At 57.1% G+C, this 18,877-nt stretch overlaps 1 protein-coding gene across 2 annotated transcripts; it reads left to right on the forward strand.

Annotated features, from left to right (window-relative positions):
* The first annotated feature begins 1,961 nt into the window (after nucleotides 1-1,961).
* Nucleotides 1,962-17,402, forward strand: SPI1 (Spi-1 proto-oncogene). 2 transcript variants are annotated; one of them, XM_054587179.1, is made up of 5 exons: nucleotides 1,962-2,179; nucleotides 4,662-4,761; nucleotides 14,726-14,913; nucleotides 15,762-15,924; nucleotides 16,366-17,402. In XM_054587179.1, the coding sequence occupies exons 1-5, from the start codon at nucleotides 2,135-2,137 to the stop codon at nucleotides 16,683-16,685; spliced, it is 816 nt and encodes a 271-aa protein (XP_054443154.1). In that variant the 5' UTR covers nucleotides 1,962-2,134; the 3' UTR covers nucleotides 16,686-17,402. The 2 variants fall into 2 exon arrangements, with proteins under 2 accessions (XP_054443154.1, XP_054443156.1); XM_054587181.1 differs by having other exon boundaries at nucleotides 4,665-4,761.
* Nucleotides 17,403-18,877: the final 1,475 nt, after the last annotated feature.

The following is an 18,877-nucleotide window of genomic DNA, read 5'->3' on the forward strand; positions in this document are numbered from 1 at the left end:
GACATGGGGCATGCCTCATTCATGTTTGTGCCCAGCACGTGGAAGACCCTCAATAAAATGTTAGTGATTAAATGAATGAGTTAGTAGATAAATAGCCTATAAACAAATCAAAACAAACCAAGACAATCATGAATGAGTGAAGAAATCAAGCAGGGCCGGTTCTCCTGGAGCAAACCTATGCTCACGTACACCCAGTTAGCTGGGACTCTGCCTTCTTGACAAGGAAGCTGAGAGCAGGGAAGGAGCTGTTGCCAGGTCGGCGTGCCTCTCGCCGCCTCTTGGGGAGGGGCCTGGGTCCAGTTCCTAGGGTGTCTCGGGGATTTGTGACCTGGATCCCTTGCAGCATCCCAAGTGTGGATACAAAGTATCAGTGAAGATGGAAGTGGTCTAATGGTGAACCTACACCTGTGGATCCCGGGTCTTTGCAGCCAGTGAAGAAGCACTTGGGGCCTGGGGTTCCACTAACAAGAAAGACATCGGCTAGTCTCAGTGGGAGGGGGATAAAAAGCAAAGGGTGAGACTACATAGGGGATGAAACTGAATGCTCAAGAAGTTCTTCCCCAGCAAAGTGGACTCACCAGATTTTAATGGATCAAAACCTGTCTTTATTCATCCCTTTGCCCTCCAGTCTAGATCAGGAGCTCTCTGAAGGCAGGGATCATGTCCAATACTTTTCTGTTTTCCCAGGACTCAACATAGAGCCTGGAACTCAATTAATACTGACAGGATGAACTGATAAAAAGCCTGAGCAGTTGGTTGGGTGAATGAATGAATGAATGAGCAGGTGGGTGGACGGAAGGATGGGTGGGTAGGTAAACGAATGGATGATTAGGTAGATGGACGGATGGGTGGAGAGATGAATAGGTGGATGGATGGATGAGTGGATAAATGGACTAATGGATGAACAGATTGATAGCTGGATATCATAGCCTCAACATAGTCAGCAGATAGGGGAAATACAGACTGGCGGATAATGAGCAGATGAATGGGCTGGTCTCTGAACATATAGATGGCTAGGTAGACAGGTAGATAGCTAGATGGGTGGATGGATGAATGGACTAATAGATAAATGAATGAACGAAGGGACAGTTGGATAAACTGATAGATAACTGAATGTACAGCTGACTTGGTGGGTGGATAGATGGATGGACAAATAGATGACTAAATAACTGGAAAAAGTGATGAATGAATGGAAAGCCAAGAAAGGTTAATTGACTAGGAAGACCAGATTGATACGCTGGCACTGGCGAGGGGTAGGGAAGCAGAGAAATCTGGGCTGGGAATAGAGGCCCCAGCGATCTGGAAGGAGCAGTGGAACTCGGGAAACTGGGAGAGGGGGTGGAAGAACTCGGGGCCCTCCTTTGGTGGAAAGAAACCTGACGGGAAGCTATGGGGTCAGGGGAAGGGGAAAGCACAGTGTGCCAAGGACCCTACCCCAGAGCCGAGCCCCAGGCTGGGTGGAACCCGGGGGCTGGGGACCCTGGGCCTATGCAGAGCCAGGCCTGACAGTCTGAGCCCTCAGCCAGCCAGGCTGACCCCAGAAAGTGGAGGCCCCAAGAGGCTGCCCCTACCAGCTCTGACCCCAAGGAAATGACTATTGGCCATATTGGGGGGAGTCTCAAGAGAAGTAAGCATTTGTGGGGCTGGGACTGAGAGCCTCAACACAGCCCAGGGACAGCAAAGGCCTTGCGGTGGTAGCTCTAGCCTTCATCCCCCCCACTCTTCCTCCCCACCGCAGCCCCCATGGCCGCCCCTCACAGTCCCCGCTTCCTCTGGGCAGGGGGCCTGGCCCCCAGAGCCTCCCAGGCCAGCCCCTGGAGCACCACCTGCCCCAGCCTCCCCAGCCGGCCAGAGACTTCCTGTAGCGCAAGAGATTTATGCAAACGGGCTGGGGCAGTGATGTCACCCCAAGGGGACTATCTTCCAGTGGCAGGCCCTTCGATAAAATCAGGAACTTGCGCTGGCCCTGCAATGTCAAGGGAGGGGGCTCACGCAGGGCTCCTGTAGCTTGGGGGCAGGCCCGAGCCCTGCGCTGCCCGAGCCCGTCCAGCCCCTGGCGGGGCTTCCCACCCCAAGGGGCTCTGCGCTGGCCCCCACCGAGGCAGGGGACCCGACCGGCTCGGAGCTCGGCTGGATGTTACAGGCGTGCAAAATGGAAGGGTTTCCCCTCGTCCCCCCTGTGAGTACTGGGAACTCCTCTACCAGCTCAGCCTGCGGCCTTCGGACGCCCGCCCGCCTGCCCACCAGCCCGCCAGCCCACAGGCTGCCCTCCTGGCTCGCTATCAGTGGGAAGTCGGTGTTTCCTCCCCAGAGCTCCTGGCCTGAGACCCAGCGAGAGGGCCACTGGGTCGTCAGAGCATGCCCTGGCGGGCTGAGGCTGGGCCCTTGGTGGGGCTGTGATCGGTGGGGCCTGAATGGTTATTTATAGATGGGGCTCGGGCGAGGTCTGAGCTCCAGGGCAGGGCACTGGGCCGAGGATGGTGAGGGCGGCGGCAGAGAGGTGCCGGAGGAGGGAGGCGATGGGGAGACTGGCTGGGGAAAGCTGGTCCCCAGGACAGTAAAGCTGTGAGAGCAGGAGGCAACGGGCCAGAGGTCTCGGCCTATGGCCTGGGAGCCCTTGGCGACCGAGGCTGCCCGAGGTCTGGGTCCCCAGCGCCTGGCCTGGGGCCTGGCACAGAGGACACGGTTGTTGATAAAAGGGTCTGGGCCTTGGGTCCACAGGTCCCCCGGAGTCTGGGGCAGGGGCAGGGTCCAGGGGTGCAACAGAGACAAGGGCTGCAGTTAGGGTTGGGGCTAGGGCTGGAGATGAGGGAGAAGAGGGTGGGGGCCAGGGCTGGGGACATCTTGGGCCTGGGGCAGGATCTGATCGAGTGTGGGACAGGAGTTAGGGCAGGGACTGCGGTCGGAGGTGAAGAAGAAGGACCAGGGGCCCAGGAAGGATAGGGCAACAGGCTGGTGCGGGTGCCCACTGCCCCTGCTCTGGGTGACCGTGGCAGCCGTGGGCAGGTGCCGGCCTTGGGCTCCTCTGAAAGGACCTGTCCTTTTTCTCACTCCCTCTCTACTCAGCAATGGTGGGGAGCCCTGGGTGGGGGGCTGGGGAGGGCCTTGGCAGGGCCTGCCCACCTGACTCAGCTTTCCCGGCCTAGAGGCCGCTCCCTTCCCCCGCCCATCCCAGCTGCCCACCCCAGCTGCGCCTCAGAGCCCCCGGGGGGCAGGCGGCACCTCGGGCCTGACACCCGCTGCTGGGCTGCCCTGCCTGACACCCCCGTGCCGGGCTCCTGGCCTCCCCACTTGGCTGGACACAGCGCCAGCCCGCTGCCCCCGCCCGCCCACCCTGGCCCTGCCCCACCTTTCCCCGCCTGGAACCTGGGAGGTGCGGGGCAGGCCGGGGGTGATGGAGGTGGTCCCAGGAAGAACCACCTCTGTCTCAAGGAAGTCATAGGCCCAGGGGCTTGGCCGTCCTCTCTGACCCTGCCTCTCAACCCCTAAGCCCCAGACAGAGAGGGGCCAGAGGCACATCTTAGGCTCCCGTGCCAAACCCTTCAGCCCCTCTCCCCTCCTCAGGGGCTGCCCGGGCATTCCTGGGAGGGTGGGCCCCCAAGGCAGCCCTGGCCCCCAGTCCAAGCCCTGAGGGCCACAGCGACTGTTGTGCAATGCTTGGGCACACGCGTCAGGGTGGGGAGAGGCCTGACGACTGCTGGGAAGACTGGGTGTGCATGTCCCGGTGCATGTGCCAGAGAGGAGGAGGAGGAGGAGGAGGAGGAGGAGGCGGAGGAGGAGGAGGAGGAGGAGGAGGGCGGGGGAGAGGGGGGAGGGGCCGAGGGGAAGGGAGGGTTCCAGGGAGGGTGTCAGAAGCGGGTGGGTGAGGGGCAGTGAGAAGATGGAGGCTCTGGCCACCCATGGCTCCCGCAGCCCGCCTGGGCGCAAGCTGTAAATCCCATCGGTGGTGGCCCTGGGCGGGCCTGGGGCCTGGGGCCTGGGCACAGGCTGGGAGGGAGAACAAGGGCGGGGGTGGGCGGGGGACCTGGGCAGGAGGACAAGCGCGTGGGCTGTAAGGACAAGTGTGCAAGAGCGATGGGGGCGACTGTGGAAGGCTATAGGTACAGAGGTGAGTTACCTGTGCTTGAAGGCGAGCGTGTGCCTGCGTGTGTGAATCCGAGTGACTCTGTGTGGGCCTACGGTGTGCGTGTATCTGTGCGAGTGTGAGTGTGAGGGCGCCTGTGGGCGTGAGCTGTGGGAGCTGTGGGCGTGTGGGTGTGCGCGTGTCGTGGGGAGCGTGCGTACGCAGTGGGGCTGTGGAGGGGTCAGCGCGAATGTGAGAGGGCGAGTCTGTGAGACCGGGGCTCGGCATGTGAGTGCGACAGCGTGTGCACAGCGCCTGTGAGGAGGGCGCAGTGGGGGTGAAGGGAGGCGGTGCTCTCCCCTCAGCCCTGGTCTTTTGACCTCTGACCTCCAGGGTCCCTGTCTGCAGGAGCCATGACTCTTGCTCTCCCGGGTCCCCGCTCCCGCTCTCTGTGGCCTCTCCCAGGCCCAAGCAGAAGAGAGCCCGCTTCAGCGGCTCAGTCTGGGAGGGCGGTGTGGACCCAACATATTGCGGGGGGCTGCAAGCCTGACCGGGGTCCCCCCGCCACATTCCGAGTCCTGACACCCTCCTCTCTCAGCAGCCGTCGGAAGACCTGGTTCCCTATGACACAGATCTGTACCAACGCCAGACGCACGAATATTACCCCTATCTCAGCAGTGATGGAGAGAGCCACAGTGGTGAGTTCAGGCCCTCCCTGCCCCGCTGCCCCAGCCTGGCCCGGGCGCGTAAGTGACCCCTGGGGCCTGGCAAGAGAGAAAAGAAGAAATGGCTTCCAGGGCTTCTTTGGAGAATTGGCTCAAGCCAGTTCCCAGGGGATGTGCGTTCCCCACCCTAAACCCCCACACTGCCCTCTACCTCCCACCCCAGCTTCCATTTATTGAGCATCTTTGGTGCGCCAAGGCACGAGGTTCTTCCACGTTTATCTTCTCGTCCAGTCCTTGTGGTCTTTTTACAGACAAGGACACAGGCTTAGGGAGCGAAGTGATTTGGCCAAGGTCGCACAGCTGGCTGGGGGGACCCAGGTCTGCCTGCTCCAGGCGCAGCGCCTTTTCCTCCCCGTGTCTCCCCCTCCCCCCTGTCCTCGCCACCCCCTTACCCTGAACTGTTGGCGCAGGCCCTCTCCCTGCCATGGGGAACTAGCAGTTTCTTAGCCTCTGTTGACGCTTGGGACGAGATAATTCTACGGTGTCGAGCCCATCCTGTACGTTGTGGGACATTTAGTGGTGCCCTCGCTTCTACCCACTAGGTGTCAGTAGGGCCACCAGTCCCAACAACCAAAAACGTCTCCGCACATTGCCGAGTGTTCCTTGCGGGGCAGAAGAACCCCAGTTTGACCATTGCTGGGCTAAAAGAATGGCTCTGAGGGTCCCCTTATTCAGCAGGGGCTGAAGCCCCCCCCCCCTGCTGTTTGCTGGGGTGGGGGCAAGGATGGGGCCTGGGCTAGGGACCCTTCTGTCTGGGTGTAACCGCCCACCCCAAGGCTCAGCCTGGATCCTGGAGCAGATTCAAGGGAGGAGAGAGAGGCATTAGGTGCTGGGACCGTGGGGGTGGACTGTGACCAGGTCTTGGCATATCGGTAGGGACACCCCTGAACCAAAGATGACGTAGTCTAGTTAATGGGTCCTCACTGGGGCTCTGAGACCTGGGCAGCCCAGACCCTGTGTGTCTGCAGCCCGAGGGAGAGGCACGCTGGGCGCCACAGCTGAGCGAGGCTTCACGCTGGAAGGCCGCACCCGGGGGCCGGCCCCACCTGTAGCCCCACTGTGCAGGCGCCTCGGCGGCAGCCGCAACACACCAGCCACACCCAGGTGGGCCACGCGCGGAGAGTCCTAACTTAGGGCTCTCCTACCTGGATGCCAAACCTTGTGACCCGCGTCACGTGGAGCTCGCACCTGGCAGCTCCTATAAAGACCGTACCTGGAAGCCGTGTCTTGGGAGGAGGGGCGGACGTTCCTCCGGCCTCATCAGGGAACACGCAAGGCTCTTTTAGAAACAACCTCACGGCTGGAAAGGCTTTAAAATATCCTCTTCTGCATCCTTTTAAACTTATTATTCTACAAGAAATGCCTCCTCTCTTTGAGAAAGCCAGACAATTCATAGAGAGAGTCTCCCTCATCCAGTCTACCCCCAGCACCCCCAGCCAGGATGGGGCCTGCGGGGGTCAGGGGCCAGCGCCCACACCTAGCGGTCAGGACCTGAGGTCTCTCGGGCTTGAGGACTGGCGCCCCCTGGTGGCTCCAGGCAGCAGGACCCTGAGCTTGCCTGGGATTGCTTCCAGCGTTAGGGATCCTTTTGCCTCCAGCCTGACCCCCTCGCAGTTTCACTAAATTTGGGTGCATTTCTTTTGGGTCCACTGAAGCCTCAGTTTTCCCACCTGTAACATGGGAGTGATGTTCCTATTTTTCGAAAGGAGCTAGGCCTGGGGCTGGCTGATGGAGGAGTACTTTTGAGAACGCCTCTGTTCTCTGTCCCTTATATCTGGGTGGGGCTTTAGGAATGACTCCTGATTAGATGCCTGAGCACCCAGTTTGGGTTGTGAAGCTTCAGTATCTTCAGAGACCCTTCCAGTGTCCCCACGTGTCTCAGTTCCCACTTCTCCTGGCATCTGATCTGGCCCTTCCTAATGCCTGTTGGAAGGCATCGCCTACAGGCTCGAGTAGAGACACCCCCACTTCCTTCCCCCAGTTCCTGCCTGCTCCTTGGCCTATATTTTAGGCAGCGAGGTTCCGTGAAAAGGCACCGGGGCAGGACCCGAGTCTGGCCTGGTTGTGTCACTCACCAGTGTGTAAACTTGGAGGCTGACTTAGTTTCTCTGAGCCTGTCCTCTCACCTGTAAAACTGACAGAATGAAAATACTGCATAGAGTTGTGATGCTTAAATGAGGTGATGCCGGAAATGTATGAGCTAACATACTGAGTCCCAGGCCCAGTCAACATCCAGGACACGGTGTGGTAGCTTTACTGCGTCCCCCAGGCAGGGGAGATGGGCCGCTGCAGAGGGAGGCGCACAGAGGGCTCTGGGAAGACCGGCCAGCGAACCAGCCAGCCACTCATGCATCTAACACTTACTGTCCAACCTGCCTGCCCACACGTCCAGCAAATAGCTTCTGATTACTTGCCAGGCACCAGACACTGTTCTGGGCACCGGAGGCTCCATGGCGAGCAGGTTAGACAAGGCCACTGCTTGTCCAGGGACGGGGAGAGACCGTGACAAGCAGACAGGCAGACGTGTGATCATAAGGCCTGTGAGAAGCAGAGCGGTGTAATGTGCTGTGTCTGCGCGGGGAGCTGCGTTCATGTGGGGGCCCAGCAAGGGCCTCTGCGAACGCGGCCGCTGAGAGGACCTCTGCGCGAAGAGAAGGAACCTGCATGCACAGGCAGGTGGGGGCAGGGGGCCTTAGGCCGGGGCCAGAGCGGCCGTGAGCAGGGGTGGGGGTGGAGATAAATGAGGCCGGGGCCTGCGGAGGGGGGCGGACCTCACGGGGCCGCAGGCCGGGATGGGTATGGGTGTGGCGCCCCCCACAGCGGGAGCCTTTAGAGTGTGAACAGGACAGTGACATGATCTGCATAACCTTCCGTGCGGGGGGGGGGGGGGGGGGGTGGTGGTGGTAAAAAATTTAAATGAAATCTAAATCTTTAAATTTTAATAATTAAACTAACACATGCTTATTGCAAAACTTTTTAAAATGCAACAGTATGTCACGTAAAATATTTTCCTTGTCCCGGCCTTGCTCCTCACTGATAACACCTCCATCTATGCTCACCCACATTTTATTCTACGTGTATAATCCGCACATTTGTGAATATTTGCACTTACACGTGTATAGTCTCCTCGTTCAAAAATGAAATTGTCTGTCACACTGCTCTGTCGTTTGCTATTTCTTACTTAAACATATAGGCATTTCTTCATGACATCCATGGCATATCAGAGAGAGACTAAAGATACTTTTTCCAGTCTATTCCGGTGCTGTGTAAAAACGTATGTCTGCAGATTCGAAATAGAGGCTTAGAGCAGTGGTTTTTCAACTGTTTTTGTCTCATAGTGCACCTAAACTGATTACTAAAATTCCGTGGCACACCAAAGAATCTGTCTTGGTTTCTTTTGCCGATCTGACAAAAAAAAAAAAAAAAAAAAAAGGTAAAATTTTGATTCATTCACACCAGACAGCTATTATTGTGTTGGTTGTTGTCATTTTTTATTTGACGATCTAAGAGAAAAGAGGTCAGTGTCCCTGACTAAATAGCCAGGTGTCGCATGTTTTAAAAACTCTTGCGGCGCATCTGTGCGCCTCCTCCGGCGCGCCTTTTCAAAGGGGGGCAGTGTCTATTCACTTGTTCGATGAAAGATGAGAACGTGGCTTTCTAGTCATTCATAACACACACACACACACACACACACATTCCTCCACACATACCAAGATAATTATTTAGTAACATTTCTTTTTTTCTAGTTTTCTTAATTAACATATAACACTCCATAAATTTAAGGGGTACAGCATAATGAACACACACACACAGTGAAATGATTACCACAGGTTTAGTTAATAGCCATCACCTGGTATAGTTACAAAAATTTTTTCCTTGTGATGCGAACCTTTAGGATCTATTCTCTTAGCAACTTTTAAACACACCATACAGCAGTAGTGACTATAGTCATCACGTTGTTCATTGCCTCCCCAGGACATATTTATTTGATAACTGGAAGTTTATGCCTTTGACCACCTTCAGCCAATTCCACTACCCACCACCCCACCCTCTGCCTCCGGCAGCCACTAATCTGAGATCTGTTTCTGTGAAGTATGTTTGTTTCTTTTTAAATGATTCTACATATAAGTGAGATCATACAGTATTTGTCTTTCTCTGTACGGTAACTTCTGTGAAATCTGTATCTGAATTTTCCGTTATTTTGACCATGTGACTGTTGCTGAACCACATGGCACACTTTACCTGTATGTTCTCGTCCCTGCTTTTCTAAGGGATAGCAAAGCGAAGGGCGAAGAGCCCTCATTCCAGGACCAGAATACTGCTGGGGGCCACACCCCACCTCCCATTACTACCCGGGGCGACCATGGGCAGGATACATCCCCTTGCAGTGCCTCAGCCTTCTCTGACACTTCACAGGATTCCTGTAAGGACTGAGTTACTTACTGTATGCAAAATGCTTAGAGCAGTGAATGTTATACTATAAGGGTTTGTTATCCTTATCAGTACAGTTTTCTAAGAAAGGGTGGGGAGTAATGTTTTGCGGTTGTTTGCTTTACCTCGTGTCTTTAATCTATGCTCTCGCTTGGTTCCTAGTAGCTTGGCTGTGCATAGAAATCTGGGTTCAAAAATCATTTTTTCTCTTAGACATGCAAAAGTATTTCTCTGCTGACCGCTGGTTACCAGAGGTTTTCTTGTGAAGCCTGACGCTTTTCTACATCTTTTTTTTTTTTAATGTAACCTATTGTTTGTTCATTTTTTGCTTGGACAGAGGCGCTGGCAGTAGAGACAGGAAGGAGTGGATAGATTCAGGATAAATTTTGAAGGCAGGGCTCACAGAATAGGCTTAATTGTGATGAAATGCACATAACAGAAAATGTACCCTCCCAACCACTTTTAAGTGTACAGTTCGGCAGCAGTATGTGCCCTCACGCAGTCGTGTGACCTTTGCTGTCACCCACACCCAAGCTCTGTCACCTCGTAAGACTGAAACTCGATCCCCATTACACTCCAGCCGCTCACGGCCCCTCCCTCCAGCCCCTGGCAAGCGCCATTCTACTTTCTGTTTCTCCACAGTAGGTACCGCGTGAGTGGAATCGTACAGTACTTGTCCTTTTGGGTCTGGTTTATTTCATTCAGCACAGTGTCCTCAAGGCTCCTTCATGTTGCAGCATGTATCAGAATTCCTTTCCTTTTTAGGGCTGAATGACACTCCACTGTATGTATAGACCACATTTTGTTTGTCCGTCTGCCAGTGGACTCCTGGGTTGCTTTTAGCTATTGTGAGTAATGCCGCTGCAAACATAGGTGTACAAACGTCTCTTCCAGTGCCTGCTTCCCAGTGCTTTTGGACATATACTCAGACGTGGAATTTCTGGATCATGTAGCGATTGTATTTTTCGTTTTCTGAGGAACCGCCCCACTCTTTTCCCCCGTGGCTGCACCAGTGTGCATTCCCACCGACAGCACACGAGGGTTCCCGTTTCTCCACCTCCTTAATGACCCTGGTTGTTTTCTGTTTTTGGGTAATAGCTGTCCTACTGGGTTTGATGGGGTTTGCTTTCTGCAATGGGACTGGTAAAGGAAATAGAGTCCCAAAGAAAGACCTCTTCTCTCCATCCATCCATCCATCCATCCATCCATCCATCCATCCATCTTTCCATATACTTTTCATTCTCCTATACTGCGAACCATCGACCAATTTATTCACACATCAATCTAGTCATCCACTAACTCATCTTCCCAATTGTCCTTCCCTCCATCTACCAAACCCTCCATCCATCTCCCACTGATTTATCCATCCAATAAATATATACAAGCATCTTTTACGTTCCAGGCCCATTGCTAGGTCCTGTGGACTTGTCTTTGCAACAAGGGAAACAACTAACACCCTAATAGCCAGGATCCGAGGTAGACAATAACGAGTTCCCTGAGACCTGGAGCCTCCTGCTCTGGACCCGTTTCCACCTCTGAACAGTGTGCAGGAGGCAGGCCTTCAGGAGCCCTCGTCCAGTGGTCTGTGGTTTCCTGGGGTTCCTTCTCCACTCTTGCTTTCTTGATTCTCCATCTTCCTTCTCTGCCTTGTTCTTACTCCTGCTCCCCTGGGGGAGCCCTGGCTTCAGGCTGGGGTTTTTGGTCTGAGGAGATAACGTCAACTGAATGATACTTCAGGCTTGAATTTTTTGTGTGTGGGATTGCTTTGAATATCAGTTTATTTTTGTCCCGGAGATACACAGCTGTTAGTGACACCAAAAAAACTGACTGAGAATAGGAATGCATGGCTAGGACTTTGGTCCCAGGTTGGGAGCTGGTTTAGAGGGAGGAAACGAGAGGTTGGGATGAGTGGGCTACTGCTGGCTGGCTGGGGGATGGGTGGGTGTTGGACATCTGGGTGGACGGATGGGTGGATTATGGGTAGATAACGGCCGGTGACGAGTGGGTGCAGAACGGGTAAGGGGTGATGCGCGAGGGGAGGAGGGTGGTAGACAGGCAGATGGGTAGGGGCAGGCAGCCGAGTCTGTCACAGAGGGTCTTACTTAGAGCCTTCATTACCAGTCTTGTTCCGCAGGGCTGGTACAGTGGCGTGGCTGAGAGTTCAGTCCCTAGAGTCACACACGGGTAGATGCGGGTCCTGATTGTGCCAACGCCTGCTTGTGGACGAGGGACTTAATCTCCTTGAGTCAGAGTTCCCTGCTGTACAAAAGGAAGATAACAGTATAGCGGCCAGCTGGTGGGCCCCAAACCTGAAGGCTTTTCCAGCTCTGCAAGTGACTGTGAGGAAGGCCTCCTGTGACCCCCTTTGGGAAACGCTGGCCTTGGGCTGGGACCACCAGAGTGAGCCCATGGGTCTCAGGGGGAGCCAGACGGAGGTGGGGAACAGGGGGGAAGGGCCATCGGGGTCCTCCCTCGGCGCCTGGTCAGAGCTAAGCTGAGGATTCAATGCGGTAATGCGGACGAAGTTACTTAGCACAGTGCCTGGTACATTAAAAACACACTCAACTAAAAGTTAACCTGTACGGATCATTTAATGAAATATTGATTGAGGCTTACTATGTATTGGGTGCCTAACACGCTACAGCGGGGATGATGCACAGCTACCTCTAGATCTGCCAGGGCTGCGTGTTCTTGGGAGGAGCAGAGAATCACGCGAGGGGGCCATTCAGCGCAGGATGGCCTTGGGGGCCGTCGACGGGGCAGAAGGGGGTAAGGCAATGCCCTCACGAACAGTCATCTAGCAGCGAGGTCCAAGGAGCCCAGGCCGCTAACCTTTGCTCTCAGAAGGACTCCCCCGGACCTGCCCTGCTCCCCAGAGGGCCCCGCGCTGGGGCCGTGCCTGCCCGCCCGGCAGCGTGGGTTACATAATTGCCTGAGTGCCCAAATCAGGGGTGAAGGGGAGGTTTCCGTTGGGCCTTTTGAAATCTTAGTTATAGCTCAAGAGTCTCCGTTGCAGCTTTCAGGGCACCCAGGGGCGGGGTTCCCGACCTTCAGTGAGCAAAGGAACACCCTCAGGACCCTCTTAAATTCCAGATTCCGAGAGTCCTCATCAGCACCCCTGACTCAGTGGGTCTCCGGTGGGCCCCACACCTGCAGCTCCCCACATGACTCTGAGGGGGGCCTTCTGTGACCCGCTGTGGGAAGTGCTGGCCTCAGGCTGGGGCCAGCAGACTGAGCCCATGTCTCAGGTGGAGCCAGAACAGAGTGGGGAACAGGAGGGAGGGGCCATCAGGGCCCTCATCCCACACCTGGGCTCCCCCCCACCCCAAAGTGGAGTGAGAGTGAGGGGGAGGACAGGGCTGGGTGCGCAGGATCCATGGGGCACTCTATGACGATCCGCGCCCTTCAGCCCGGGTGGGGGAAGGAGAAGTGGGAAGGGCCAGGAGTAGGGCGGGAGGGTGGATTTCCAGCTAAAGAGGAACCCGGATCGGCTCACTAAATCCCAGAGCCCCCAAAGGGCCTGTGTCTAATGGACAGAGCCAGGTCCTCCGCCGCAAGTGGAGAGTTTCTGGATCGTGCTATCTCAGGACAAGGCCACTGCACAAATTAAGTGTTGTTTTGTTTCCCCTTTGGGTTTAGACTTTTGTGGAGAAGAGCCGGAGAGAGCTCTTGAGAGAACAGGACTCACTCACCCACTCAGTCATTCGGGATGTGTTTGTGATGCGCCTCCTGGGTCTAGGCCCTGAGAAGCACAGAGCTGAATAAACACAGCCGTGCCCATTGTGGCTTGATACCGGTTTCTTCCTCCGGGAGAAAGTGGCAGCTGGGGCCCCTGAAACTATTTCTCTGGGACACTGGCTGAGGTGATGGGAACAGGGGGAAGAGGAGGAAATACATACATTTCAGAGCATCGGCCCTTTGCTCAGCGGCTAATCCAGGCTCGTTAGGATAAAAGAGTAACAGTAGTGATGATAACAATAAATGTTCATTGAGTCTCATGTTGAGGCAGGTTCTAGTCTAAGCACTTGGGAGGCTCATTTAATCCTCACAACAAGCACAGGAGATGGGGGGCACATTAGCCCCAACCTAAAGACGAGGGGACTGAGGCTTGGAGAAGTCCAAGGACCTGGCCGTGACATCCCACGGCAAATGAGAGTCAGGACTGGCGCCCGGCTCTGCCTGGCTCCCAAGTCGTGTATTTCTCTCTCCTCTATGCTCTGCAGCCTCTTAGAGGTGGGAGTCGGGGCTGAGGAGTCAAATGACTTCATCCGTGGATGAGGTGTCAGTCCTACCCAGCTGGGTCTCTGACTTTTGAAAGGAGAGGTTTGGGGTCACATGGCAAAGCCACCACAGAGCTCCCCCGAAATGCATGTCATTTCTTAGGGATGTGTGAGTGGGGCTGTGCTTGTGCCCCAGAGAGAAAAAAAGAGGGAGACAGACAGACAGACAGACATGCATCCATCACACGCAGACACACAGTGGGCAGGTGGTCCCCCTGCCCAGCCTTATGCTTGTCCCCGGGGCACAGCCCTGGCCTAGCATCCTGTACACTCTGCCGTTGGGTCACATAAGAAAGTCCCTCTTGTCACTTTATCACCACACCTTCTTCTGGACCCCAAAATGTACCCAGGAAGTGTTCAGACATGTGGCAGGTTTTGTTCGTGGAAGAGGTGCCCAGAGGAACCGCGTGGAAGACCTGCCCGAGTCCCAGGGCAGGGCTCCCAGTGGCTGTTCCCCAAACGCGAATCCACCCACCGCAGATGCTGAAAGCACCCGTAGGGGAGTTTCCAGGAAAACCTCGGGCCCTGGCAACCTCACTGGAACTCAGATACAGCTGCCCAAGGACATGGCTTTGAAAGGGCAGCACTGTGAGCCTGGGCTAGTTCTGGTGTGTGAAGAATGTCAGCCCTGTCACTTTGCAGTCACACACCTTGGCCATGTGACAAGGCCGTGACCATGTGGCTGGGTAGCCGGTCAGCTCAGGAACCACCAGGAGGTCTTAATTGGAGGTGAGGGGGATAGGAATCAGCTTTCCTCAAAGTCCTGCTGTGGGGCTTGGACTTTTACAAATGTGAACTCATTGGTGGTTATTATCCCCATTTCACAGGTGAGTCAACTGAGGCCAGAGAGGTCCATGCACGTGCCTGAGGTCACACGGGAATTAGATGGCAGAGCCAGGATTCAGACTCTGGCTCAAAAGCCTGCGTCCTTGTGGCCGCCTGGGAGGCAGACTGGGAATGTGGTTGAGAATGCAGGACTAGCTCCCACCCTGGGGCTGGGCTCTGCCCTGGCCGGGGCCTTGGACTGCAGGCACGTTACGTGTGCAGCCTCTCCAAGCCTCAGCATCCTCACCTGTAAAATGGGGACGGTCAAATAACAAGCTGGGTGGTTAGATGGTTGACGTCAACTTGTAGCCGGGCTGGCATTCTTAGTTTTTAAATTGTCTCGCCTTTTCTGCCGGCCCCCACCCCGGGCCCCCGCTGCGCCGCCCGGCCGCACCCCGCAGATCATTACTGGGACTTCCACCCGCACCACGTGCACAGCGAGTTCGAGAGCTTCGCCGAGAACCACTTCACGGAGCTGCAGAGCGTGCAGCCCCCACAGCTGCAGCAGCTCTACCGCCACATGGAGCTGGAGCAGATGCACGTGCTGGACACCCCCATGGCGCCCACCCACGCCGGCCTCGGCCACCAGGTGCGTGTGGCCGGCCCGGCCCGCGGAGCCCGCTGCCTGTGGTGAGGCCCGGGCTTCACAGGAAGCTGACACAGGCTCTTACTCAACCCGGCTTCCTGCCCCACAGCGCCAACGGCGGCTGGAGCCCCAACGGCTCCTCCTGACCCTCTGACTGACCTCATGACCCCACACCCTTATCTCCTCTCGCCCCACAATGGACAGAGCCCAGATAATTCCACCCCTGCCCCCACTGATCCACCGAACCCCAACCGCCTGGTCCTGAGCCCTCCTGACCCTTGCTGGCGGCAACGCTCATTCACTGGCCCCTGATGGATCTGCCATCCAAGTCACTGAGCGCTGACCTGCGCTGACCTCTGCTGGTCCCTCCCTCTCCCCGCCAACCCCCTTTACTGACTCTCCTCAGCCCCACCAGCCCTCATGCTGGTCAGTGACCTCCACGGACCTCTACCTCCCCTCACCGACCTCCACGGCCCCTTCATGCTCTCGTCACGCTTTCACGCTGAGTTAACACTGGTATCAACTCGTGGGCCCTCTTCAGCCCCACTGCTCACCCAGGGCCCCCGCTAGTCCACACGCTACCGTTGTGTGTGAGAAAAAAGGGCCCCGGCCCTGGGCCACCCGGCCCTGAACCAGGGCGCCCAGCCCGGCGTGGGGGGCTTTCAGCAGCCCCTCGTCCCCAGCACCTGCACCCCGTGTGACCTGATCGACCTCCAGCCTCCTCAGCTTCTCCCAGATCTCCCTGGGCCCGGCCGACCCCCGCGCTCAGCGCTCCCTCTCCTCTCACTCTGCGCCCCTGCCCTGCAGCCCAAGCTTCGAACGTCCCTTGCTGACCTCGGTGCTTTTTCCAGGTCCCCTACCTACCCCGCGTGTGCCTCCCATACCCCTCCTTGTCGCCCGCCCAGCCTAGCACGGATGAGGAGGAGGGCGAGCGGCAGAGCCCCCCGCTGGAGGTGTCTGACGGGGAGGCCGAATGCCTGGAGCCGGGGCCGGGCCTCCTGCACGGGGAAACAGGTAGGGGGCCCAGCCCCAGCCCGATTCTGGCCGTATCTGTGCCCCGAGACCACACCAGCTGAGGCCAGCTGACGCGGCAGCCACACCGCAGAGCTGAGCGTGTGTGTACCCATGAGTGTGAACGTTTGCCAATGCGTGTGTTCCTGTGTGTTTGGTGGGAGAATCTATGACCGTCTATACCTCCGTGTGTGTCTGTATGTGCACAAGAGAGTGGGGCATGCACCCAGGCCGCTCTGTGCCTGAGCGTGGGCGGGCGTGTGCACGTCTGCACCCCTGTGCTGGGTGCGAGTGGGTGCGTGCCAGGCGTAGGGCTGGGGGGCTGGTTCCCCTGTGGACCTCCCCCATCCTGTCCTTCCCTAACGACACCCCCGAGGGGCCCCCCTACCTGGGGTGGTGGGCACGGGCCCCCGTGCTGGGGTGCTGACCTCCTCCCACACACAGGCAGCAAGAAGAAGATCCGCCTGTACCAGTTCTTGCTGGACCTGCTCCGCAGCGGCGACATGAAGGACAGCATCTGGTGGGTGGACAAGGACAAGGGCACCTTCCAGTTCTCGTCCAAGCACAAGGAGGCGCTGGCACACCGCTGGGGCATCCAGAAGGGCAACCGGAAGAAGATGACCTACCAGAAGATGGCCCGTGCGCTGCGCAACTACGGCAAGACGGGCGAGGTCAAGAAGGTCAAGAAGAAGCTCACCTACCAGTTCAGCGGGGAGGTGCTGGGCCGCGGGGGCCTGGCCGATCGACGCCAACTGCCCCACTGAGCGCCCTCAAGCGACCTGCTGGGCCGGCCAGGCCTCCTTGCTGGCCATAGCATTAACCCCCACCCGGCCCGGACACAGGGAGGGAAGCTCCCAGGGGCCAGGGCAGGACTGCGGCGGGCCAGGCCTCGCCTCACACCCCCCCACCCAGACCCTACCCTACATCCCTGCTTCACTGCTCACCAGGACTCTAGCTTCAGCCCAAAGGCACCTGGGTGTTCGATGCCTAGAAAGGGTCAGCACCGCTTAGTCCAACCAGGTGCTTGCTTGGGAGTTCGAAGCCACCTTCTGTAAATTGAACCTTCCCCGAACCTTCCCCTGATGCGTCCCTCCCTTCCCACACCTCTCCCCCTTAGCTTCCCCATTAAAATTATTCTCATGGGTGCTCTTGCGGCACAGAGAGTCTCTTTTAAAATAGTTTGTGCACCTTGTCCGTCCCCCGCCTCCACCCCGTGTGGTCTTGCCTTTCCCCATTTGTCTACCAGGCATTTACTGAGGACCCTCCCAGTGCTCAGATGCCAGGGACGTGAGGTCACAGGGACCGACCAGGATGGAGAGCTGGTGGAAAGAATGAGTCCTCTGTTGTTATGGGAGAAATAAATCATTAAAAAGCCCTCCAGACCTGATAAATCAGTTAAAGAAAACAAAACAAAACAAAACACAACAAACTTCAATGAGGCTTAAAGTGATCATCCGTAGGTTACGACCCCAATGCTGGCGACAGCAATAAATGGCAACAATGCTGGGTTTTCTGGTGATTTATTACACATCAACCTGGAGAAGTGGGGCCCAAGAGCACCCTGCTTTGTAGACGGGGGAACTGAAGCTCATAGGGGTCACGTAATTTGTTCACGATGGCACAGCTGGCTGGGGGCGGGCCGGACCGAGCTCCCCGCGAGGGAGGAGGCTCCACGTGTCTGGGGTGGGGCACCTTTCCGCATGGGTGGAGCAGGAGTGGAGCCCCAGAGCACCAACGGGCCACCAAGTGTCCTGGCCAAATCCATGCGAGCAGGACCCTTGACACAGGCGACCCCTTGGGTGAAGCCTGGTGTCTTGTGTTCTCTGGCCTCCCAGCCACAGCCTGGGAGGACCAGAAAAGATAAGGCAGAAGCCTCTGAGCATTTTGCTCCCGACGACCCAGTGGCAAGAAGTGGAGGCCGAGAGCCTGGGAGTGAGAGAGTGTCCCAAAGCGGCCGCAGGCCTCAGAGCACCCAGATTCTGGGGCCCTCAGGGTTGGGCAGACACCTTGCACACCGCCTCACCCTGAGGCCTCGGGCCCACGGACGCCCAGGCGGGACACCCTCTGTGTGTGTCTCCAAGGCCTGAGAGAGGGTCAGTGGTGCACTGTCCTCTTTTAAAGGAGGCTCAGGGGCATGCCACGCAGTTGGAAAGTGGTTACAATGGCAGAAGAGACTGAATTTCTGTGTTTAAAGGGATGGCGCATTTCAACCACGTGGACAGTGCTTGTGTGGAGAACTGCTTCCTCCTGACCAGGGGGGAAAAGTGGCCGTGCCTGGGATTAGGTCTCCCTTTGAGGGTGGCGCATGTAATTTGCTCCTTTCTTTATAGCAACCGATGCCCCTGATGGGAGGAGGGGGCGAGAGAGGGGGGCAGTCGCAGGGGGCAGAGGCCACAGAGGAGCAGCAAGGGTGGGACACGAGGGATCAGAACACCCTGGCAGGCAGGTCTGTGTGAGTCCGTGGGACTTCGCCCCCATGCCCTCCCCTGCTGGCTCACCCTTCCCTGTGGGGGGGTGGCAGCCCTCAGCGCGGCTCCCTCCCCACCCGGCCCTGGAGAAAGCACGCTGGCCCCACAGCATGGAGCCGGCCCAGGGCCCTGTGAGCTGCGGAAAGAGGGGCCAAATAATAAGGGCAAACTTCCACTCGGCATTTCCACGTGCCTGGCTGGCGCTGCTCCAGTGTTTCCGCAGGTAAACCCTCTTCGTTCACGGAACCATCCTGCGTGGTGCATGTTGCAATCACCAGCCCCACTTTACAGATGAGGAAACCCAGGCACGGGGAGGTCAAGGGGGCGGCTGTGGCAGGACTCGGGGCAGCCAGGATCTGTGCGCGTACCACCGCCCCATCACCCAGCAAGGATGCGCGTTTCGTCCATCCACCTCGGGGCCACGGGCCCAGCACGCTCCCGCAGCACAATTTGCCTGTCAGATGGTGCACAGACAGGGCTTGGGGTAC

The sequence above is a fragment of the Pteronotus mesoamericanus genome, unplaced genomic scaffold (genome assembly GCF_021234165.1).
Source record: "Pteronotus mesoamericanus isolate MK-2021 breed Mesoamerican mustached bat unplaced genomic scaffold, CSHL_Meso_final scaffold_1066, whole genome shotgun sequence".
Taxonomy (NCBI): Eukaryota; Metazoa; Chordata; class Mammalia; order Chiroptera; family Mormoopidae; genus Pteronotus; species Pteronotus mesoamericanus.

Bases quoted from the DNA above. Each gene is read 5' to 3' on its own strand.
- SPI1 (XM_054587179.1), top strand. From the start codon at position 2,135: ATGTTACAGGCGTGCAAAATGGAAGGGTTTCCCCTCGTCCCCCCT. The intron at 2,180-4,661 runs GTGAGTACTGGG...CTCCTCTCTCAG, and splicing joins GGTTTCCCCTCGTCCCCCCT to CAGCCGTCGGAAGACCTGGT. The intron at 14,914-15,761 runs GTGCGTGTGGCC...TGCTTTTTCCAG, and splicing joins ACGCCGGCCTCGGCCACCAG to GTCCCCTACCTACCCCGCGT.